General features: G+C 40.1%; 1 protein-coding gene across 1 annotated transcript; it reads right to left on the minus strand.

Moving 5' to 3' along the window:
* Positions 1-133: 133 nt before the first annotated feature.
* On the minus strand, positions 134-25,198 carry LOC117294709 (eukaryotic translation initiation factor 3 subunit A-like). Its single transcript, XM_033777221.1, has 19 exons — positions 25,047-25,198; positions 23,586-23,776; positions 21,676-21,812; positions 20,907-21,070; positions 19,659-19,717; positions 18,825-18,965; positions 16,734-16,942; positions 15,736-15,907; positions 14,151-14,348; positions 12,528-12,644; positions 11,376-11,564; positions 10,297-10,434; positions 9,667-9,876; positions 8,510-8,728; positions 7,526-7,648; positions 6,743-6,896; positions 5,019-5,106; positions 2,423-2,629; positions 134-1,454 (listed from the first exon to the last, which is right to left on the minus strand). Exons 1-19 carry the CDS (start codon positions 25,093-25,095, stop codon positions 134-136), a joined length of 4,086 nt encoding a protein of 1,361 aa, XP_033633112.1. The 5' UTR covers positions 25,096-25,198.
* Positions 25,199-25,349: the final 151 nt, after the last annotated feature.

The raw sequence follows: 25,349 nt of genomic DNA on the forward strand, positions 1-25,349 counted from the left end.
AGGAGGGGGAAAAAAATCATTTGGATACATTTTTGCAAAAAGAAATTCCATTGAAACAACTTTTCAAGAAACTTGATAAAGTTGACATTTTGTCTAATTCCCTGAAGAATCTCAGGATGGTTATGATGCAGGTTTAGCGACGTCTTACCGTCTCCCAACCTTCCTCTTCAGACTTCTTGGAAGGTGCAGGTGCAGGTGCAGGTGCAGGCTTGCTCTCAGGCTCTGCTTCCTGCTTACGAGGAGGAGGGACGTCTTTGGACGGCCGCTGCTCAGAGGACAAGTCCTGCTTAGGTGCGCTGCGTTGCCATTTATCCTCAGATGGTTGGGGTGGTCCTCCTCGATCCCGACCACCTTGACGCCACTGACCATCATCCCGCCGGGATTCCTGCCCACCACGGTCACGGCCTCCTCCCCGCCCCCAATCATCACCTCCTCGACGATCATCACCTCCTCGACGTATTGGGGCTCGTTCATCTCGAGATTGGCCACGGTCTTCACGCCAATTGCGTCCTGGTTCTTCCCTGGAACCTCCACCTCGGGCGTCTCTACCCCAGGACTTCTCCTCACGTCGGTCATCTCCCCAACGAGAGTCGCCTCTTCGGTCCTGTCTGAAGCCACCTCTCTCCTCTCTCTGAAACCCTCGGTCATCTCTGTTTCCAAAGGCACTACTACCACCACCGCGACGATCAAAGCCACCACTGCCAAAGCCACCACGATCGTCCCTACCACCACCGAAGCCACCACGTTCATCTCTCCTGCCACCAAAGCCACCACGCTCATCTCTCCCACCAAAACCACGTTCCTCCCTTCCACCAAATCCGCGATCCTCTCTACCACCAAAACCACGGTCATCCCTACCGCCACGGTCATCCCTACCACCACGATCATCCCTGTCATCCATCCCTCTACCATAATTCCCCCCATCCCTTCCGGAACCCCTATCATCAAAGTTGCGTCGTATCTCCCGAGGGCGCTCTTCACTGGAGTAGGCCGGCTGACGGCGGTCATCATCATTTTGCCCAGAGCGCTCCTCCTGTTGATAGCTACGCTGCGGTTGGTCACGATCACTAGGTGGCGGACCAGACTCCATGCGTCTCTGTTCTGGAGCTTCTCTCGCATCATTCTGGTCTTTGCTGGGTCCATCGAAGTCGTCCTTGATACCTGCGCTGCGACGGAACTCTGGATCATCCATGCGTATGTCGCGGTAGTTGTCGCGACGGTTTTGTTGATACTCCCTCTCTTCCTCTTCGTTTCTGTACGGGTTTCTCCGTACCTCTGCACTAACTTCTGGTTTGGCCTCTTGTCGGGGCTCCTTCTCTTCAGGTTCATCCTGCTGGGGGTCAGCTCTTTCTTCACGGTGAGGGGGTCGGTAAACATCTTGCTTCTCTCGATTCTCTCTGGAAGGGCGCCATGGACGACTCTCAGCAGGTCTCTCAGCAGGTCTCTCAGCAGGTCTATAAAGAAAGAAAAAACATTATTTTGATAAATATTTCCTGCTTGCTTTCTACAACAAGGACTGGTTTTCAAATTGACAAAACCAAAATTTTATTTTTATAAAGCATACACAGGCTGGAAACCCCCTTCCTCAGTAGAGGATCTGTACACTAATTGATAATTGTTCGAGGCACCACAGCTGGGCAGAGTACAGAGTAATATTAGTAGGATATTAAGATAACACAGTTCCTCCACCAACAAGGTGGGTAGCGATCCAAGTCTCTGTGGTTTGTAAACAAAAGTGCAACCCAAGGCCCTGTGAATTCTCCAACACCCAATTTCAAACAAGATGATAGAACGGCGTGTAAAAAACCTTTTCCTGGACTCATTTTGACAATGTCCCGTACACGTTTGGTAATTACCCAAAACAAATACTAACTTAAAAACTGACTTGGTAACAAGCATTGGAGAGCTGTTGATAGTATAAAACGTTGTGAGAAACGGCTCCCTCTGAAGTAGCATAGATTTTGAGAAAGAGGTAATTTCTCACTAACATAATAAAAGACTTCTAGCCAGAAGTCTTTTATTCCTATCTGAAAGCACACAAATTCGTCCAACAAGGGTGTTTTTTTTTCGCTCGTCATTTTCTCGCAACTTCGATAACCAATTTAGCTCAAATTTTCACAGGCACATTATTTTATGCTCATGTTGGGATACACCAAGTGAGAAGACTGGTCTCTGACAATACCCAAACGTGTACCTTCCCATTCAGCTCGTTAAATACTTCTGGCAAATGCGAAGCAAATTTTGATGACGCAGTAATCGGTACATACTGCTTTTGAAATGTCCTTCCTGCGAAGCTAATTTTGGTGGTGCAATATTTGGTACATAACTGCTATTCCAATTGTGACACAAGAACATGCGCATAGCAAAAAGCATTTACAAGAAGTATGAGCCAGGCTTTCACACTTATCAATTTGACACCTACTTTTCATCAGCAGGTGCAGACCGTCTCCATTTAGCATCATCATTCGTAGGTTGTCTATCTCTCTCCCTCTCCCTCGGCATATCACTCACTTGACGTCGACGCCATTTATCCTCAGAAGGTTGTTGTTGTTGTTGTTGACTGCTCTTCATTGCCAACTGCACTCGTCCTTCCTTTTCTCGTTCGAGGCGTTCGTCGATCTCTCTCATCCTGAAAAGCACAAACATAATTCAACAAAGTTTTAAGGGTGTATACATTTGGTAAAAAGTTAATGGCAATAAAACTTACTTAGATACTTTAGTACTGCAGTTATGGATAAAGAGAACACTTTTATCCCCCAAAGTTTGATGTGCGAAATAGGTATACAAGCAAAAGTTTCAGATTCATTGAGAATTTTATGAGTTTGTTTTTTTGGTCAAAAATGGTCTAATTTCCACATTTGGGTAAAAAAAACAAAAATTCTTGTTCCAAATCATACAGAACGGACTACTGAAGACATTTTATCAGTTCATAATAGGTATACACTCAAAATTTTCAAATTTATTGAGAATTTTGTCAGTTTGTTTTTTTAGTCAAAAATTAAAACAGATCTGCCATGCCGGCATGGTCAATTTTTCAGATTTGGGGTCAAAAACCGGTCAATTTCGGGTAACTTTATGGTTCCAAATTATACAGAACATGGACTACTGGAGACATTTTATCAGTGCAGACTGGGTATACAACCAAAAATTTCAAATTTATTGAGAATTTGGTGAGTTTGGATTTTTGGTCCAAAATAAAAACAAATCTGCCATGCTGGCACGGTCAAATTTTCAGATTGGGGTTAAAAAAAATTGGTGATTTTATGGTTCCAAAAGATAAAGAACGAACTACTGAAGACATTTTATCAGTGCGGAAGCGGTATACAACCACAATTTCAGATTTATAGAGAATTTTGTGAGTTTGGATTGTTTGGTAAAAAATGTAAAAAATCTGCCATGCTAAAAATGGTCAAATTTTTCTGCTTTGGGTAAAAAAAATTCCTGAGATTTTATGGTTCCAAATGATACAGAACGGACTACTCAAAACATTTTGTCAGTGCGAAATAGGTATACAATCAAAATTTTCATATTTATTGAGAATATTGTGAGTTTGGATTTTTGTGTCAAAAATTTAAGAAATATGCCATGCTGGCATGGTACCATTTCAGATTTGGGGTCAGAAAAATTCCGGTGATTTAATTATTCCAATTGATACAGAACAGACTACTGAAGACACTTTATCAGTGCTGAATATGTACACGGCCAAACATTTTTGATTTATTGAGAATTTGGTGAGTTTGGATTTTTGGTCCAAAATAAAAACAAATCTGCCAAATTTTCAGATATGGACAAAAAAAAAATCTGTGATTTTATGGTTCCAAAAGATAAAGAACGAACTACTGAAGACTTTTTTTCAGTGTCGAAAGGGGTATACAACAACAAAAAATCCAGATTTATTGAGAATTTTATGAGTTTGGAATTTTTGTTCAAAATAATAAAAAAAATGCCATGTTGGCATGGTCAAATTTTCACATTTGAGTAAACAAAAATTGCTTTTATTTCTGAGAAGTGTTACTGACAGTACCATTTCTCTTGTGTTAGCGGTCTACAGCTGACCCAGTAAATGTTGCCCAAGTGGACGTTTAACAAATATCAAAAGGTAAGGACAAGAATTTTAGACTTCAATCAATCAATCAATCAATCAAAGGTCATTTGTAGAGCGCCAAAATCAAGAGTTTGTTCTAGGGCGCTGAGGCACAGTTGAATGGTTAGTAAGCCTGCTGGAACAGGTGAGCTTTAAGGAGTGTCTTGAATGAGGTCAGGCATGCAACTGCCCGTTGAAAAAAAAAAGAGGGAAATTTTCAAAGGCACAACGCAAGTGAGGAGCGAGGCAGTCAAAACGCCACGGGATATGATACCCACAATGGTACCCTAGAAAATGTTGAGGTTTATTATGCTCTTACAATGTAGGTGCATCATTAGCATGTACTAGGCTTATTTTACATGATTGTAGTTGTACACTGTTGTTGCCAGGCATATATTACACTTTTAAAAAAAAATCCAATAAAAACCCCCCAAAAACAAAAACTTTTTCACGTACAAAAAAAAAAAAAAAAAAAAAAAACGCGGAAGAGTTGCATGCCTGTAAGGTGAGTGAGCTGGCATTTCTGATCCGTGTAGGAGGCTTATTCCACATTTTGGAGCCATATACAGAGAATGATCTTTCTGCAAAAATAGAGAGTTCTTGGCACAACAAAAAGGGAGCATGATGTAGTTGAACGAAGATGTCCTTGTTGAGATCTTAATTCAAGCATGTCCGTGATATGTCCCTATATATAGACGATGTGACCTCTGACGTCACACGAAAACCATAACATGATTCGCGCGCATACCGCCGGGCAAAACCTTTGTGTTTTGGCAGCCAGCTAGAAAGTGTATGCAATCTTACCATGACTACGTGTCTTTTTGCCCGGCGAAACATGACGTATACAGTGTTTTTTCAACAGAGGGCGGTTTAAATGTAAACATAGGTCACATCGTCTATAGCATGTCCATATGTATAGACTTAGTCTTCCTACCTTGCTTGTTGTTTGGCCTCTTGTTCTTGGAAAGCCTCGACCTTCTTGCGATATTCTTCCTCTTGTCTCTCCTGCTCCTCCTCACGAGCTGAAATTCACATTTAAAAAAAAACAATGAGTACGACATCTTCCTAGAATTCCAATTTTAGGATTTATGTGTGACCACCCTTGGCTTGCACCTCATCCCTACGTGTCAATAAAATTTGAGTTTGGATACAAGTTTTGTAAAAGTGATGACAAATGTTATCAAGCAATACGTAGAGACCGAGCGATCCATTGCATGGGACTCAAGTTCTGATGGCTGAATTGTCAAAGTGTGGGTTAGATTCCCGGTGATTTCAATTGGAGACTTTCCAACGCTAGGCGGCAGCAGACATACCGGGTAAATTTCCATTGTTTACGTAGTTCTGAACATGCGCATAATTCTGAGAACAATGGATTTACCCGGTAAGTCTGCTGCCCTCTATCGTCCCAGAAAGTCTCCCATTGGGTCCTTGTATTGAGCAAGGCACTTACAACTCTATTGTCTACTTCGGGCTCCCATTTATACACTTATGGGTTAAGAGTTTGTGTTGAATTAACCCCTCAGTGCTAACTTTAAGCACCTTGTTCGCTCACCAGGGAGTTTTTAAAAGGATATACCCACGTCATAATAATAATCATAATAATGATAACATGCATTCATCGGGCACTCTTACACAGGGTAACACAGCGCTTTTACAAGAAACAGTATGTTATTACGCAATTAAATAAAGGCACTAATAAGATGGAAGACAGTTGGTCCTTAGCGATCAATCATTGAACAGGAAAGTTTTGAGATGTTTCATGCCATGCATGCTAGCAACCTAAAACGACCTCTACAGGGCTCCAATTGGAGAGAAAATTCACATGACTGCAGAATCAAATGCTACAAGACCTGAATCAAAAAGAAAAAACTTCCGGAGTCCGTACACAGAAATAGTATGCATAACTGTGTTTTTTTTTAGCAAATTAATAAGATTAATCCCAACTATCTTTTGGGGTGTTAAGTATACTTCATTTATCAACAGAATTGAAAGGTATTTTTCAAACTCAAAATCAACATTTAAAGGGTCTATGTGCTTTTTCCCAACAAAAAACACAATGTCCACAGATTTACATCAAACAACTAAAGTTTGAAGATTATGATAGTAGAAAGCTTCCCTTGAAGTTTTACTTACTGAGGTGCTGTAGTTTTTGAGACCAAAATGATTTTGTGACTAGTTTTACTAATTTCTCAAAAACTACACAACCTTAGTTGGTAATATTTGAAGGGAAGCTTTCCACTATCATTATCTTCAAACCCTGTAAGTTTAATGTAAATCTTTGGAAATTTTAAAAAAGTACTTGAATCCTTTAAACACAATTTGTTTCTACTCAAGATGTTTACACAGCGAGGTGAATTGATAAAAAACACAAGACTGCCGTACTTGTCTCATCATAAATTTACTTGCCCGACATAAAAACAACTGGCCTTAAAGTAACCCAAGGCATCCACAGCAATTGCCGTGGTGCCCTGTGCAAGGGTTCCTGTTCAAGTTTATATTTACCTCAAAGAGGTGCCCCTGACCAGAGAGAAATCGCTGTACCCATCAAAAAGCAAAATTCAAGGCCTGAAACTACTTGCCTCATGTCTTCGCTCCAGGGTTAAAATTCGAGCCCTGCAGAGGACAAAAAGTACAAGAACAAACAAAAATTCTACTGACCTCGTTTCAATTCTTCGTCCTTCTTGCGTTGTTCCTCTTCCTCTTTCTCCTTGAGCCATTTAAGACGGCGTTCCTCCTTACGACGATTCTTCCTCTCCTGAAGACGTTTGCCACGTTCCTCCTTCTCCAGCTGCTCATACTCGGCCAGCTTTTCCTAAAGAGAGAAGAAAGATCCACTCAAATTTGAGAAAAAAAAATTCTAACCATCTAGATCCTGAAATAACTTCACTGGCTCCTATCTCCCAATGAATCATCTCTCATTGTCCACAAAGCACTTTACGACAAGACTCCCTAAGGTTTTTGGTCTGATGTTGTGAGGAAGACTACTCCAGACTCAAGGGGGCCAACACCCCAAGTTTGTCTACTTCTAGGAGTGAATAATGCATATCTGTCAAATTTGAAGCACAAGTTACGATTCGTTTTATGGAAAGTCAGAAGGTTGGTCAAGTACACTGGACCTTGAGAATTCGATCCAAAATGTTGACCATTTGCACTCGAACCCAGGCTGGTCGACCATTGGTTGACTACTGTGGTCGACATTTGGAACCAGCCTCGAGACCATGGTTTCTTCACGGGTCCCAACAGCATGTTCCATTCAAACATGTGTAAAGTGCAGAGGGGAACCAGTGACACTAAAGCGAAAAGGCGGATGGTCGACTAGACTCCAAATGAGTCGTTCGAGTAAGTGGTTACTGCACATGTACGCTGCTGGTCAGTAGTTATCCACGGGTCGACTAAGTGTGACCACTCGAACTTGCTCCTTGTAATTCTGTTTGCCCTTACCTTGTATATACTGAAGCGGGTCTGCTCCAGCATTTCAGCAAAGTTCTTCTTATCCTCCGCCATGCGAGATAGACGTTCTTTACAAGCTAGTGACTCCTTTCTCTCACTGGTTGCTTCAATGATCTGCAGAATATATTGCAAGGAAATGTAATTAATTCCTCAACAACAAAACAAGTACTGTAATTCCAGAAAAAAAAAAAATGAAACTCTATCAATTTTTTAAATTTAACACAAAATTTGCTAAGGTTGTGAAAACGTTGCTAAGCTTGTGAAAATCTTGCTAGGCTTGTGAAAATCTTGCTTAGCTTGAAAAAACCTTGCTGTGCTTGTAAAATTGTTGCTATGTTTGCAAAAAATTTGCTAAACTTGTGAAAATCTTGCTAAGCTTGTGAAAATCTTGTTAAGCAAAACCAGGTCAAATGCCTATACACCAAGAATTCAATGAAATTTGTGACTGTTATTCCCAGAGCTTGGGTCCAGTTTGCTTGACTGCTCGGCAATCGACACACCACCATTTATTATTTTACTCTTTTTTTTTATGCAAGTAGCCAGACACACAAAGCATGAAGGCCAATTCAAGGTGTGGGCTACAAATCAACTATTTTTCTAGGGGCCGTTGCCACCTACTCCTATGGCTGAAACAGGGTTACCCCCTTTACAGTCCATATGGATGTAGGCTTGGGTATCATCCATCAGAAGCCTGGCGAAGCAATCATGGTCAAGTGTCTTGCTCAGGGACACAAGTGTCGCGACTGGCACTCGAACCATCACTCTGCTGATCAGAAACACCAAGGCCCATTTTCATAAAGCTGTTAAGCAATAAATAATGTAATTTGAGCTAGTAACCTAATTCTGCTAAGCAATACTATTCTTTAATTAGCAAGTTTTTGTGCTTTCAGGGTTTAGGAAATTGGACTCGGAGCTTAAATTCGGTGCTCTCAACCGCTAGGCAGTGACACGCCACAAGATGAAACCTTCACCTACCCTCTGCTCCTCCATCTCTTCCCACAGCTTCTTATCACTGACAGACTGCTCCTCGTACTGCTTGATCAACAAAGGAATCTCCTCAACGCGCTTGGCTCTGGCAAAGAAATCCACTTTCTTCTCCTGGGCTTTCAGACGCATCTGTAGCTCCTTCTTCTCCACTTCAAGCTGTTCAACGTGCTTGGCCATGATCTCATCCGGATCTAGCTTCTCCAATTCCTGAAGGAAAAATATTGAATCAGAGTTTAGTACCAAGCAGTTCTCTAAGACGGAATATTCGCCCGTCATTCACAGTAGCCAATTTAACGCTTCAGCAGATAAGTAGGATTAGAAACTTTGTATTGTGGGAATACGATATGAAAAAGTTTGCGATAACAATATGTATTGTTATACCTCGGTAACAAACTGTTAAGTTTGATTGGTCGACAACCAATCACGTGACGTGTAACAAAAACGCATGTTACATGGCTCCGGGGTCGGGTAACATGAAAAGTGATGTACATCGTTTTACATCACCTTGATCGTTTCCAGTGTTGGTCGATTTCCAGCACTGAGTACGAAACAACCGCGGGTTCGAGGGAACAGTAAGGAATTGTTTCTTGTTTGTCTGCTTATTAAACAATGAATACTCCGTCGTAATAATGTTTGAAGATAACAAAAGAACTTCCAGAAGAGGAATATTAATGTTACCAGGGTATAACAAAACAATTGTTGCCCCTGTGATTGGGGTCCATGGGTTTTGTACAACCTCGTGGGAAAATGGCACCCTCGGCTTCGCCTCGGGTGCCATTTTCCCCCTCGGGTGTACAAAACGCCATGGACCCCGTCACAGCGTGCAACAATTGATTAAAGGAACATCTCTCAATGAGTTGGGGTGGTTCTAAAAAGACCTGTTGGTTTCAACTCGACGATTCAATCAGTATGCTCTTCTGGAGAAACCTGGACTGTGATGCTGCATGCTGCTTAAGTACTGCGGATGCAGATTAGCTTGGTGATGCACAAAGGCTGAAAGGAGGCGGGATGTTCACTTTGAGAATTACAAGTGTTTTATTAATAGCCTTAGCTGTTGCAAATTGCTGAAAAACCAAAGGTAAAGGGCCTCAACAAATCATTTACTGGGGGTGGAGACGCAGCGGATTCGCGGTCAATCATCCTACCTCTTCGTTGAGTTTCTTGAAGACCTTCTGGCTGACCGTGGACTGCTTGAGCATCTTAATCCTCTCCCTGGCCTGTGAGCGTTGAATCTCCTCCACCTTCTCCTGTTCCTTCTTACGTTGACGCTCCAGTGCCTCTCTCTCCAGACGCTTCTCCTCCATCTCACGCTGGTTGCGCTGCTGCTTCTCAATGACTTCTTGCTCCTCCTTTTCCTGCAGGATAAAAAAAAAAAAAAAAAAAAAAAAAATGTCACTGATAATAATAATGGTTTTTTATATAGCGCTCAGGTCCGTCACGCAGTGACGCTCGTGGCGCTCCAACATTATTACCCCTGGTCACTGGGCCTGAAATCATTCCTTAAACTATCTCAGCTCCCTGGGGAGTAAACAACCTCAAATGCGCTACTTGGCTAAATCAATCGCAAGAACCATCTCTACCCTCGCAGGTACCCATTTACCCCTGGGCGGACAGAAGCAATTATAGTGAAGTGTCTTGCTCAGGGACACAAGTGTCACGACCGGCCTGAAATCAGGGAGTTGGCAGCTCCGAGAACTTCTACTATTCTGCTTATTGAGACAATCCCTCAAGAGACTGACCTCTGACCCATTGACTCCATTGATCCCGTGACCTACCCTCTGGACGGTAATATGCTCCAGCTTCTCTTTACGATACTCAATGATGTGGCGACGAGTCAGGATACGCTCATGTTCTTTGCGAGCCGTACGACGGTAGTGCTGGATCATCACTTGCTTCTCATTCTCTTCCTCTTTCTAATCGAAAAAAATAATAAAACATTGACAATAATTCACCAGGGACTTTGCAGTTGTGACTTAATCGTGGAATTAACGTGCTAAGAAGAATAGCAGGCCCTTAGTATCAGTGGCAGCCGCCACATCTTTATTTATATGTGTAAAAAAAGATGCCTCGTGTGACATTACTCAAAAACAGGATCACAATTTTGTGGGGTAAAAAAAGTGGACAACCCATTTTTCCAAACAATCTGGTAGCTGAAAGCAGAATTTACGTCCAAATAAAGTCCCATTTCAAAAACAATATTTTCTGCTATCAAAAATTTGGATACATATTACATTTTTATCATCAGTGGCGGTCTGAAAGTGAACAACGCAAATTTCAAAATTTCTAATCTAAGCAGAAAATTGGAACAAACGCTTCAGACCAAACCAAATTCCTACAAGCAGAAAATTGGAATGAACATTTTGGACCAAACCAAATTTCCAAATTTCTACTAGTAGAAAATTAGAATTAACTTGCTTAAATTAAGCAGCATACCAGCAACACATAGTACATGTGAGATGGTATTTTGGCTGGTAACCTTATTCTGGTAAGCATAATGTTGTTGTGCTTAGCTACTTTCTGTGCTAAAGCAGCTCTATGAAATTAGGCCCAGGGTTTTAACACACCATGGTCAAGTGGTTAGACTGCAGGACTTGCAATCGCAAGGATGTGGGTTGTGGGTTTGAATCATCCCCCCAGCTAAACCCTAAAATCACAATGACTAGACATAAACATTGGCATCTAGTTACTGAATCGCAATTTCTTGAATTGTGTAATTCATAATCATAGATGTTAAACCAATGATTGTACGAGAGAGATTGGCTGTTGCCAGCTTGGTGTTTATGAACCCCTTGTGGGAGTTTGCCGAGTTACCTTGATGGGAAGATCATCTGAACAAACAAACAAACAAACATACCACCATATGCATTGGGCGGATGATCTTGATAGCCTTGTGCAGGGTAATAGACATCTGACTGAGCTGGTTACGGATCTGATCGGAGGCTTGATCCTGAAGATGTGGTCCTTCGCTGATCTGCTCATCCTGCTGGGATATGGACACCGTCCCGCCAAACACGAGAGACTTTGTGGAGTGATCCACTCTGATCTGTTGGTGTTGTGTAAGGACAATTTCATTAGTGGTTTTCATTCAATCTGATACTTCACACAGCAGCGATGTGGACAAATGCCTACATGCCTTGGTGCCCCTTGAAGGCCTGATACTTCCTAGAGGCAATAGAGCCAATTGTTCCCTGAAACAGACCATTGCTTTATCAGGCATGCAACTGCTCGTTGAAAAAAAAAAAGGGAACATTTTCGAAGGCACAACACAGCCGAAACGCCACGGGACATGATACCCACAATGGTATCCTAGAAAATGTTGAGGTTTATAATGCTCTTAGGTGCATTGTTAGCATGTTAGGCTTATTTTAAATGATTGTAGTTGTACACTGTTGTTGCCAGGCATATATCAGGCTATAAAAAAAAAGATCCGGAAAAAAAATCAAATCAAATGTTTTTTGTTTTTTTTGTTTTTACAATATTTTTTTTTTTTTTTTTTTTAAACACACAAAAATGCGGAATTCTGCGTAATTATGTAATTGCGGAAGAGTTGCATGCCTGCTTTATGGTGCCCCTAACATGCATGGTATTAGGCCCTTGCAAACAAGTAGGTATATTTTATTGAGTACAAGGACTAACCTACATGGCTCTAAAATACATTTCAGGCTATTTAATAACAATTTTTCAGATTTTTCCCAAGGGCTAACAAATCAGAAAGCAGACAAAAGTATGAAAGAATATCATGCCTCCCCTAACTTCACTCATACTTAATGAAAACAAAATTATAGCCAATTGCCACTTTGCCCCTGGTCCATGCTTTGGTGCCCTTTTGCCTGCCCAATTTAAATTTCCCCTTCTTTTTCTTTGTACAAAAGAATGCCTTGCCCAAACAAGATTTAAGTACCAGGGCTGGTTTCCTTAAGATTTGCTCAGACCATACTTCATCCTAAAGAACTAAAGACTGTCCTGATACAAAAAAAGGCTGGAGAAACTTCACAACCAATCTTACCTGTACAGCCCCATTGCGAGCAGCATCTACGATGACTCTCTCCAGATGAAACTGAGTTGAGTATGGCACAAGGACAGCCAGGCGAGACAAAGACATCGTCTCATAGATCTGAGCGACCTAGATGCAAAAATGTAGAGAGAAATACCACATTGTAAGAGGCTTGAATGCGGGGTAAAATTCCACACGATATTTTGTGCTTAACCCTTTCAATACCATTGTCGAGCATTGTCGAGTTTACTCGACCGCGCAGTGCAAGCGCTTCCTTACCATTGTCGAGAAAACTCGACCGTGCGTCGTGTAGTCGCTCCGTCCCAATGTCGAGAAAACTCGACAGAAAAAGCCTTGCCTTTGAGAGATTGTATTTATTTTGTTTGGCGCCCTCTGTTGTTAGGTTTTATATAGACGGGTTGCTTGTTTACCAAGCATTGCAATGGTATGTATTGTATAGGGGGTCGCCATTATGATTTTCCGAGAAAAGTACGTTTGAAGATTTCACGCTTCCGGTTTTTTTAGACAAAAATCACCATCATGTCTCCTCATTGCACGAAGGTTTTGGCTTATATGTTTGCCTATAGTGACTCTATAAAAAGACAAACAAATTTGACATCGTAGGAAAGGTTATTTCATATGCTACAAATTGCATGCACAAAGTTTTTCCAAAAAATAATGTCTTCCCACAGAAATTCAAGATTGAAAACAGTACACACTGCAAATTGCGTTATATTTTTTTTAGTGTGAAAAAATACGGTACACAGCATTGTGACCTTTGTCAACAACGCGGTATCCGGTTCGGCGCTTGCAATAAACAATGTGGTATTGAAAGGGTTAAAGGCACTGAACAAGTTTGGTAATTGTGAAAGACCAGTATTCTCACTTGGTGTATCCTAACATCTAGGCATAAAATAGCAAATCTGTGAAAATTTGGACTCAATTGGTGATCGAAGTTGCAAGAAAACAATGAAAGAAAAAACACCCTTGTTGCATTATTTTGTGTGCTTTCAGATGCACAATAAAAGGCTTCGGCTAAAGTCTTTTACTAGATGAATGAGAAATTACCTCTTTCTCAAAAACTATGTTACTTCAGAAGACGCCATGTCTCAAAATGTTTTGTACTATCAAAAGCTCCCTTTGCTCGCTACCAAGTAAGTTTTTATGCTAACAAGTATTTTTAGTAATTACCAACAGTGTCCAGTGCCTTTAAAGGGTTTGGGTACTTTTTGTAACACAAAACACAGTGTCTACAGATTTACATTAAACTTACACCGTTTGAAGATAACGATAGTAGAAAGCGTACCTTAAAATATTAGTTGCTGAGGTGCTGTAGTTTTTGAGAAATGAGTAAAACAGTGTCATGGAAATACTATTTAACATGCTACAATAATTTTCTTCTCGTGATCACTGAGACGAAAATTGCTTTCATGACATTTTTTTTACTTATTTCTCAAAAATTACAACACCTCAGAAAGGAATATTTTCAGGGAAGCTTTCTACTATCATTATCTTCAAACCGTGTAAGTTTAATGTAAATCTGTGAACTCCGTGTTTTGTGTCCTACAAAAAGTACCCAAACCCTTTAAGCAGCTCTATGAAATTGGACCCAGACTATTTGAAACTTTTGGTTACCTGTTTCAGTAGACGCATAATGGTGTTGTCTTGCAGGGCTTCAATGTACTGCTTCAGTTCACCTTCACCACCTTCTTGGATCATCTTGTAGACCGAACTCACACGCTCGCACAGCTCCAACGGATGGAACTCTACTTCCAACCAGTTATAGAGATCCTTGACTTGGGGCATCACAAACGGAATCACACTGTACTTCACCTAGGGGGAAGAAACAATCTGGACTTTAAAAGAGGTTCAAACACTAGGGAGATAGTATCGTGGACGTTCAATGCCAACTTCCCTTCTTGAGATAGCTGCGTGCTCTCTTCTCAAGCTCCTTCAACCTCCATATGGTGTCTAGGTATGACTTGATCCTCGAAAAAAAAGTAGGAAGTTTAATCATACCCTATATGTACACATGTTGTAGGCTCTAATAGAATGACACTGTATTTCACCTGGGGCTGAAACAATCTGGACTTCAACGAGGTTCAAACACTCATGAAATACAACCCTTTTAAAGGGAAGGTGTCAGTATGGTAGTCACTCTTAAAATGAATGGCAAAAAAACCTTTGGTTGGAAGCCTACAGCTGCTTTCAATAGTATCAAGCATTTTGAGAAACATTTCACTTGGAAGAAATGTGGTGTGGGGAAAAAGATATCAGTTTTTATGAAAATTGAATAGTGAAGTTTCTCCAGTTGTGTATTTCTACTCGGGATTATTCTTCCTGTGTGGACAAACAAATTCGCTCTAGATTTTTGGTGATATCTCAAAAACACAGCTTATTAAATAAAATGTTCATGTTAGTTTTACTGTGTACCACTGCATTAATATATAGGATTAAAACAATGCAACAAAATGTATACTCCTCCCCTGAAAATCGAAATGTCCCAGGTTTTTGGGGGTTCTTTTAAAATTGGAAATTCTGACAGTCCTAGAAAAAAAAACATTAAAAAAAGTTATGCATTAAAGGGTACTTTATCAAAATGTCCACAGATTTACATTAAACTTACAGGGTTTGAAGGTAATGAAAGTGGAAATCTTCCCTTCAAATAATACTAACTAAGGTTGTGTAGTTTTTGAGAAATGAGTAAAACAAGTCACAAAATAATTTTGGTCTCATGAGACCAAAAATTACTTTAGCATGTACAATCCCCTTAAACAGTTATAATATTATACCAAAACCATAGCATAACGTTTTTGCATGCTAAAACTGTTACAAAAATTATTACTTTTTACTCATTTCTCAAAAACTACAGCACCTCACTAAGTAAAATTTCAAGGGAAGCTTTCTACTATCATAATCTTCAAACTGTGTAATTTTAATGTAAATCTGTGGACATTGTGTTTTTTGTTAGGAAAAAGTACATATACCCTTTAAAGGCAATGGACACTATTGGTAATTACTCAAAATAAGGTCTCGAAGTCAAGCATCTGAAAGCACACAACTTCGTGTGACAAGGGTATTTTTTCTTTCATTATTATCTCGCAACTTCGACGACGAAGGTTTGTTATTTTATGCATATATGTTGAGATACACCAAGTGAGAAGACTGGTCTTTGACAATTACCAATAGTGTCCCGTGTCTTTAATGAGCTGTTTCTTACCAGGTCTTTGACGAGTTGGGATCTGGTCGGTGGCAGCTGCAGTCCCAGGAGGTTGGCCAGCTTGCGCTTGTTCTCCATTGCAGTGTCCCCCATGTCCAGCATATCCCCGATGTCGTTACGGGGAGGTAGGATGGGAACAGCGAGGGTGGCTAGAAGCACACGGGTTGCCATCCTGTGATGAGATTAGATGAAAGACAAAGGAGAAATTGCTTATAGAACTGATAATTCAAAGAATGCACACCATCTTTCAAGTGTAAAGGCCAATTTATAGTCGGTCGCGCGATGGAAATCCTGACGCGCGATCCTAAACAGACACAGTGTTTAGGCCTCAGTCTTAGGATCGTGCGCAAGATTTCCATCGCGCGACCATCGTGCAACCGACTATAAACCCGCCTTAAAGGTAGGGTCATATGAACATGAAAATATTTATCAGAAAGGTTACTTATTATAAAGATGGTAAAAGCAGTAATCATCCTACAAAATAATACGTCTGAATTTCCCCATTGATTCATTTTTTTTTTTTAGTTTGTCGACTTTTGGAGACTCAACTTTTCAAGGTATGTGTTTGTGAATGCTGCGGCCAGAGATGAGGTTGGTACCGTGCTAAATGGGGACAGATTTGACATTCATGATGAATATACCAAACCACGGTATCCAAGTGAGACTTTGACGGTTGTCTCCCCTACATAATAGGGAGACCACCAACATCAGGGCCACAAAGCTCAGTCAGTAGAGCGCTGACATTAGCCTGGAGGTTGCAGGTTTAAATCCCACTCTAGTCAATTCTTCTAATACTACAAACCAAAATTATATAAAATTCACCTTATCAGTTCCCTTGTGGTTCATTACCTCAAATTACTAAGAACTGAAACATTTCCCGTACCTATTTCACTCGATTGCCTTGCTCTTTCAAATGAAATGTCAATAGTTTTGTTTCCACATTTCAAAAACAAAGTATTCTTTAATACAAAGCAGCCCCACCCTCCACCAAGACAAACCTCTGTATCTCCTCCTGAGTCAGATTCTTTCGCTGCTCACGAGACAGCTGCAGCAAACGGTGCAGAGCACACGCATGGAAGAGGCCGTTGCCAGACTTCCAGAAGACCAGACCAAGCTTCTGGTAGTAGTTGGCCATCATCTGGGGCTTCGGGGGCTTCTTGGAGAGTCCCATCAGACTATGGATGTCCTCCACTGCCTTGTAAGCTTCCTGCAAGACAAAGTGAATAACAACAACAATTATTACTATTGTCTCCTACAATACTTTGTTCATAATAATAATAATAATAATAAAAACTAGTTTATAAAAGGCAAAGTATACCCTTGGTTTTTGGAAACGTTCAATGTTTTAATCCTATATAAATGTAGATGTATAGTATACAAAAAAACTATCCAGGGTTCGAAATTCGCGATCGCCGGGTCGCCAAATGCGAGTGAAAATAGTGGCGGGCAAGTGAAAACCCTTTCTCACTAGCCCGCCAGGCGAGTCAAATAATTGTTCCTTTTCACATATAAATGAGGGTTCAGTGGCAAAATCCCACAGAAAACTTTCACTAAAGCTTTTAAAATAGTAAGTTTGACATGTCTAGATACTTGCTAGATTTAATTTGGCCGTGATCAGGACCTGAATTGTTGTCGTTTGTTTCAGAAAACACGTACAATCAATTGAAAACACGGTGCACAAACCACATGGTGTCGAGTATTCTCACAGTACACGGTCGCCCACTGGTCCATGCAGAGTATGCACAGCACATACACAACACACACAGACGTCCAAATTCCATTCTGACCAATAGTCTGCACGCTGTGATTGGCTATTGATTGCTGTTGATAGTTCCACATTCATGATCTTTTTGACTAGACTTCAATGCAGTACACGTTCACGAACGGAGTAAAGAATTGCCGCACGTTGTGCATAATGCCTGCAGACTGTTCACAATGTACAACCTTGGAGGAACTCTAATAATAATAACATGGACATTTTTCGCCAACAGAGGGCGTTGCAGGGCAAAGTTCATTGAATTATTTCTCGATGTGCGTTGTTGACTGATCGTTGAATCATGAAGATTTTGTTCAAATCAACCTACCGCCTAACCACGAAGTCATTCAAGTTGTTGTTTATGGAAAAGGGATAATTTAAGGTAAAAATTAAGATATAAAATCCTCCAAAAACGCAATTTGAAGGGCTTTACTTCCGTGTTTTTTTTCTTTTGGTTTTTTTTTTTTCGTTTTGAAAATTGTGTGTATAAATACATACGGGCTAGTGAAAAAACCTGCAGGCGATCGAAAACTTTGGTTGACTCGCCCGGCGGGCGATTGACAAAAAAAGTTAAGGGAAACCCCTGCTATCATGTGAAAATTTTATTTAACATTTTAAAAAATCATCGAAAATCTGAAGCAATTATTTCTACGCAGTAAAGTATCCCTGACAGGAATACACAATCTGAGAAGTATTATGCGGTATTGCTTCTCACGTTCCAATTATGGGGCATAAAAACTTATACCCCATACACAATACACAATTCTGAATGAATGTGTATGTCACAATAGTACCAGGGTTTGCTCATCTGGAGGTTGCTTTAAAAAAGCTTGCCCCGAACCATTTGACGCAGCAACTTTCTCTATAGTCTGAGGAATTCAATTGCAAGTGTACAAGGCTTTATTCAAAGGGAACTTACAAATGAGGAAACTGTAAACTACTGGAGCATTTCAAGGGCACCAAGGCAATGACCATGGGGCATGCAGGCAAATGCCTTCATTGCTCCCGTGTATAAGGCCTGCGTAATGAAATTGGGCCTGCAGGCCCAAATCCTCCAAATGTCAGACAACTTTCTTGTTGGGTTTTTGAAGGAGTTAGAACCATTGAAAACTGTCTTACTGTATTCTTCTACCGCGGAGTAGGTTTATCGGATGTTTGGGAGACTTCTCAGTTCTGAAAAGAACTGTCCAGCTTTTTAACTACTACCCGGGCGGAAGGTATAGAAAATTGTCTGGGACTACTACTTTAGCTTATAGGATCGTAATTAACTATACTACCGCAGAGTCAGTTCTTGGATTGGTCTCAACGTTTCATTTTTGGGGGAGTTTCGTACCTGCCAGAGCTCCATAGTGATGGCAGTGTCCAACTGGAAGAGCCGCGTGTCAAGGTGAAGCTGCTGGCTCTCTGGTTTGTTCAGATCGATGGCCGTCGTCTGACTCTGGTGCTTCTGGATCAGACCAAGATGGTTCCTCAACTATGAACAGAAAAAGATATTACAAATGTTGATTGAATTAACTCCATCTTTATGATTAGAAGAAGAAAAAATGGATTATATTATTCAAATAATTTAATAAACAATTTTCTAGATTTGAGGCAAATGTACATGTATGTGTAATGTGTATAATTTCCTTGTTCTTTTACATTTCTTTCTGATTATTTTTCAATTTGTAATTATTGTTAAACTGTTTTCTTCTAAGATGTTTTTTATCCTGTAAAGAGCCATAGCAATTGATACCAACAACCAGAGTCCAGCATTCTCCTGAAGACGATCAGAGCATACTGATCGAAAGGTTGGGTTGTCAACCACTGGTTCTTATTCACATGGTGCTACCACAAACCTCACCTGACATTACTCCCACCATTCAAAGTTTCAACCAACCCTTATCATGTTAAATACGCCCTTAGGCACCAGTTGGTAAAAGTTACTGTAACTTCTTGCACATTGGCAGTCTACTCAAATCCCATACTTGATGTATTTTGTTGCGCTAAGTTGACAAAGCGATAATTTAGGATTGATTTTGCTGTTATTGTACAGAGTTCATGATGGGAATTGAGTGCCATCAGTGTGAAGAAAAAAAAAAATCACAAAAGCTTCTGAACTTTAAAAAAAATATTCATTATTAAAATTGGGACCAAATAAATTATAACAGATTACATAAAGACTCACATTGTCACACAGTTTCCTGAACTCAGTTTTCCTCTGGTACTTCTGGCAGAAGCGGAAAGCTGTAAAAAGAGAGAATTAGTGTTCACGTTTATATGTTACACAAAAACAGTCACTGCATCGTTGATCTATTCTCTCCTCTGCCCAAATACTACGACCCACGATCCCTTTACTTGCCTCATAGAAAATATACACCGAAATAAAAAAGTTGCATCCCCTTAAAGATGGTGGACACGACTGGCAATTGTCAAAGACCAGCCTCCTCACTTGGTGTATCTCAACATATGCATAAATTAACAAACCTGTGAAAACTTGAGCTCAATCGGTCAATCAGAGATAATAATGAAAGAAAAAACACTCTGGTCACATGAAGTTATGTGCTTTCAGATGCTTGATTTCGAGACCTCAAATTCTAAATCTGAGTGAGGTCTCGAAATCAAATTCGTGGAAAATTACTTCTTTCTCGAAAAACTACGTTACTTCAGAGGGAGCCGTTTCTCACAATGTTTTATACTATCAACATCTCCCCATTACCTGCTACCAAGTGAGGTTTTTTGCTGATAATTATTTTGAGTAATTATCAATAGTGTCCACTGCCTTTAAGGTGAATCCTGGCTGCCACTTCTCAGGTTGTATCGTAAACTTGGGTGTGACCCCTGGCTACACGACCGTTATCCTTTGTTTGGCTTCTGACTGGCAACCCCGAACAAAGATATTGATAAAATAGGGAAACCGCCAAAATAGGGCTAGATAAGCTCACTTGGTGGAGTGTGGGCCTGTTAATCTGAAGGTCGATGGTTCACATCCCGCTCTGGTAAATTTTTCTTTGTTAACCCAAAATCAAGAGGCCTTTAATTTCATTCATAAAATTTCCCTATGGTAAGGGGCACTTCTATGAGGAAAATGTAAATTTGTATTGGAACTTTGCAAACGGCACCACAGCAAAAGCACAGGGAACCACGGCAATTGATGTGTGTGCAGTGGTGGGTTATTTTGAGGCCTCTAAAGGGCCATGTCACAGGAGGCAATTTACGGGCAACCAGTTCCAGGCAATCTCCAAGAAGAAAAGGCATTCCCATTTGATTGTTAACATTTATCTTTTGTGAATCGCAAGACACTGTTTTAAAAATGGACTCATGTGCTACCCAAGTGGTCCTGTAGCAAGCACCGCAGTAGGTTGCCTCCACTATGCCTGCAAAAGTTGCCTCGTCGTGTGACAAGGCCATAAGACATACACTGATCACAACTCACCATCCTGAGCGATGTCCTGGTACAGCTTCTCCACACGGTTGTTGTTACGGAGCAGATCCAGGCACTGGCGGTAGGACTCCCACAGGAACTTGACCCACGGTATGAGCATAATGCGGTCCGTACGAGCCTGGGTGTCCTCACCGCTTACAGCACTCAGAAGAAGGCTGGACAAAACAGAGTCAAAGACAAAAATGAGTGACATTAAAAACCTTAGAGACTATCATGAGTGGGGTGTTGTCAGTAGCACATCTATATATAATAGTTATGTATATATTCACTCTCTGCATATATTAACAAGCCTTATGAAAAACGTATTGAAAAACATGGCTATCAGTTTATTGGTCTTCGTTCCCATGCAGCATATACCACAAATTTAGCACTCAACAGAATCGCTCGCCTAGAAAAATCCAGGTATGCCTTTTCCCACATGCCTGTGTGATTTTCAAATCAGAAGGTCTGGTGTGGACCTCTTTTGTTCCGAAGTCCACACTTCGTGTACTATGCTCAGACACAGATACATGTACCAACGATTAGGTACATGGGTTTTACTTCTGTTCATGTGGCTAGTAATATGTATTAACTCCATGGCTTGTACTGTGGACAGTCTCCAGTGGTACATGTATTTTGTGGAATGACCAAGTCGGGCAGGAGAATACAAGGATAGTCCGAGAGTTAATCCCCCCCCCCCCCAAAAAAAAACAAGGAACACAAAAGGCTTGGGCTTAAAGAGAGAGAAAGTAAATAATAAACAGATAAAGGCAATGTTTACCTCTCAGGTGTGGCAACATTATCCAGATCATCAATGTCTAAGACGGTTTGTTCCGATGCCTTGCGAGCCTCTTCAGTCTTTTCCTCGGCAAGACGCAGGTAGCCTCTCACAACATCCTCTAAAGATTTCACATTCACCTTAAGACAAAAGGAAAGACATGGAATAATCATAAGAGTAGTTGCACTCATATCCGTCACTCAGTGACACTCAAGATACTCAAACATTCAGATACTTCAACATTCGGTTTGTGGTTTTAATTATTGGCTGGTCCATTTTTGTGGTTTATATTTTTAGAATTTTGTTATGCTCTTTGGTTATTTCTGCCTCTTGTTTGCAGCTATTTTTAATGTGTACAGCGCCTTGGGGTCAAGTCATGGATGTAAGGCGCTTTATAAGCGTTGTTTATTTTCATTATTCAGTATTTTTCCTGCAAGGTATGTGGATTTACATTTTGAAGTTTGATACATATTCCTTCATAGCACCATGTAATGGTTTTCAAGGTGCTGTGGCGCAATATGCAGCCATTCAAACCAGGAACACCAGGGCAACCTCTTCTCTTTTTGATGAACACCCTGGGTTCTTTTACGTGCGTTACTCAACACACAGGACCAATGGTTTTTAATCCCATCCGAAGGACACAGTATAATCGTTAAGTAACTTGCTTGAGGACACAACATTTTGGTCTAGAATAACCCCCTCCTCTCAGTTCTGGAAAAAAAAACCAGGGGAGAACACTAAATGTAGGGCCACTGATTTTCCGCGATCGCGGAAAACGGACGGAATTCGCGGAATCCGCCCTTTGAAACGGAAAACGGGATTTCAGAAAATTAGATTTTTTTTTTTTTCTTGACGCCAAAACTATTGAAATTGCATTCTTTATTAAGATTCTTTTTGTTAAACTAAAAAGGCATCAGAAATCAGACCATTAAAAAGTACGAGATCGTAACCGTGGATCATTCTGTTCTACTTCACACCATCCTCAATGTTTACACACATGATGTACACACGTTGTTAACATGGTTAAGCGAAGGGCATTATTCGCGGCACGTTTTAAACATTTTTTGTTCACCCAAATTGCATTTTCTCCCTCTCTTTTACCAACAATAATACACAAACTAGCTTACCTATGATCTATAAGAACACATACAATGTTTTTTCATCTCGGAAAGGTCTAAAATAAAACCGTAAACTGTCAACATTCTGTCGCCAAAGCGAAAACAAAATGGCTGACATTTTGTTTGTGGATGGAGAATGGTCACGTCCATAGACTTGTTCCCAAGTCTTTGATCATGCTGAAACAGCGCCCTCTTGTGGATACACTCCTGTCATTAGACTACAATGTGGCTGATGCAGAGAATCAACTGAGTTTTAGACTTGGAATCAAGTCTATCACATCATGTGCATTGATACTGCAGTCACAGTGCAACCTTTTTAGAACAGCAGTATACAAAATAATCCACAATTATAAAAAAAAGTATTTTTTTGAAATTTGTCAGTTCAAATGAACATTTTACGAAGTCAACAGTGCAACTTATCTCAAATTGATTTTTATAAGTATGTCCCTGGGTATTAAACAACCTTTTATCTAATTAAAAAAACATGAAACGGAATTTTTTGTGCCTGAAACGGAATTCATGTTTTTGCCAAACGGAATTTGCACTTTTCTGAAACGGAAAATCAGTGGCCCTATAAATGGTGTTCCTCCAACTGCAAAAACATTAACTCATTAGTTTAGATTATAAGCAAGTCTCTATAATGTGGCAAGTTTACCGGGTAACTTTCCGTATGGCGCCACCACTTTTTCACTCATTTTTACAAAAAGGGATATATCAATGAGGTAAATTAGATACTATATTATTTCATATCGAATGAAAAAGTGGTGGCGCCATGCGGAAACTTTTCCAGTTTACCTGTTGGCAGATGTTCTTGTACTGGTAGAGGCCCTCCTTGGCAGTGTGGCTCTTCCGTAGCTCAACGCAGAGCGTGAGATACTTGTCCATGATTGGCTCGTGAATCTTCTGCCATGTCCGATGCTTCTTGCTCTTGATGACATCATAGAGCGCATCCAAGGCCGGCTGCTTCTTGCCGACATCGATGAATTCTGGTAGTCGGATAAAAGTACGGAAAGATATAATTTAAACAAATGAAGTTTTCTCTTTTACTACCGATGTAGGAGGGGGTGTTTCTAAAGAAATAAGACACCTAATTTTGTTTGCCATTTTAGAAACTATAAATCGATTATCAATTGGAGCGTTTGTCATTGGAGTAAGTGCTTCCAATGAGATTTCTATACACTATTCCATGGGATATTTTTCTCAAATGGTATGAAATAACATAGCAATGACTATTTCCTTCCCGCACCTATGCATTGACCAACTTAATTGTGAAAATTTTCTCCTTCAGTTCTTCCCTACAGTCGTCAACCAGAGGGTTGAAACGAATCATATCATAGCTTTTTTAAAAACTGTTTTGGGGAAAATATTTCTGTATCCTGCAACTTTTTCAATTTTTATGAAATAATTTAGTATCTTATTTATTCAAATAATATTCATTTTGGTAAAACTTTTCCCTTTTAATAAGTTTTATGTACTCAAGTCAAGTGAAATGGTAACCTGGTTACATGTATTTAATTTTGTTTAAATTAAACATATGGTGCGTTCTTGTTTAAGATTTGACCAACACAAAAGGAGCCTGCCATACCATCACTGTGTATATGTAGGACGATGGGTAAAACAAGTGCCACAATCCACATCGGTACCCTCCCCCCAAAAAAACTCAAAATAATAAACAAGAGCTGTTTCGCTACGAAACAGCTAATAAATAAATAAGTAAAAATAATAAAACAATATTATTATTAGGGCCTACATTAAATAAATAAATAAATTAAAATAAAATAAATAAATATTTTAAATATGATAAAAAAATGCACATAGGGCCTAAAATTAAAAACACTCCTCAGATTCAGAAATTAAACCAACAACAATGAATTGGCAATTAAATTTAATTTTAAATTGTAATTGATGATGTTGTTTGTTTTTCCTTTTTTTATTTGAATCCTCTGCAAAATTGCCTCTGCTGTTCAAAGAGAATGATCTGTTCGGATAACTTTCCGTATGGCGCCACCACTTTTTCACTCATTTTTACAAAAAGGGATATCTCATTGAGGTAAATAAGATACTATATTATTTCATATCGAATGAAAAAGTGGTGGCGCCATACGGAAACTTTTCCAAATTGTGCATATCTAGACTGCAACACTGAAGTATGCCTGCAGCCGCAGGCATGGCACTGCAGTGCAGGACTGCAGGTCATGATTTTCCTGTTAAATTTGAACTCGTTTTTAAATAGTTGTTTATACACTTCAAACTCACCATTTGCCCTTTTCAGGGCATTCTCCGGGCGCTGGAAATACGTGGGCATCTTGACGGTAAAGCCTTTGGCTGTGCGATGTCAAAATTCCTCAAATTCGTGATTTTATTGTGCCCAAGTCACCATCACCCACACACGACTGGTGCACAATATGGCGCGGTGCAATTTCCATGTGGGAAATATGACGTCACACTTCCGAGGATCAATATTGTTTTTAATTTATCATACAAATATAGGTATTTATGCACAAATATAGGTTTAAAATATATTTTTGTTCATTTTGTATTTTTATTCGTGTGGTTTGA

The sequence above is a fragment of the Asterias rubens genome, chromosome 9, assembly GCF_902459465.1.
Source record: "Asterias rubens chromosome 9, eAstRub1.3, whole genome shotgun sequence".
Lineage (NCBI taxonomy): Eukaryota > Metazoa > Echinodermata > Asteroidea > Forcipulatida > Asteriidae > Asterias > Asterias rubens.

Bases quoted from the DNA above. Each gene is read 5' to 3' on its own strand.
- LOC117294709 (XM_033777221.1), bottom strand. From the start codon at position 25,095: ATGCCCACGTATTTCCAGCGCCCGGAGAATGCCCTGAAAAGGGCAAAT. The intron at 18,966-19,658 runs GTGAGTCTTTAT...TTCTGTTCATAG, and splicing joins TCAGGAAACTGTGTGACAAT to TTGAGGAACCATCTTGGTCT. The intron at 12,645-14,150 runs GTAACCAAAAGT...TTTTGCATCTAG, and splicing joins TTATGCGTCTACTGAAACAG to GTCGCTCAGATCTATGAGAC.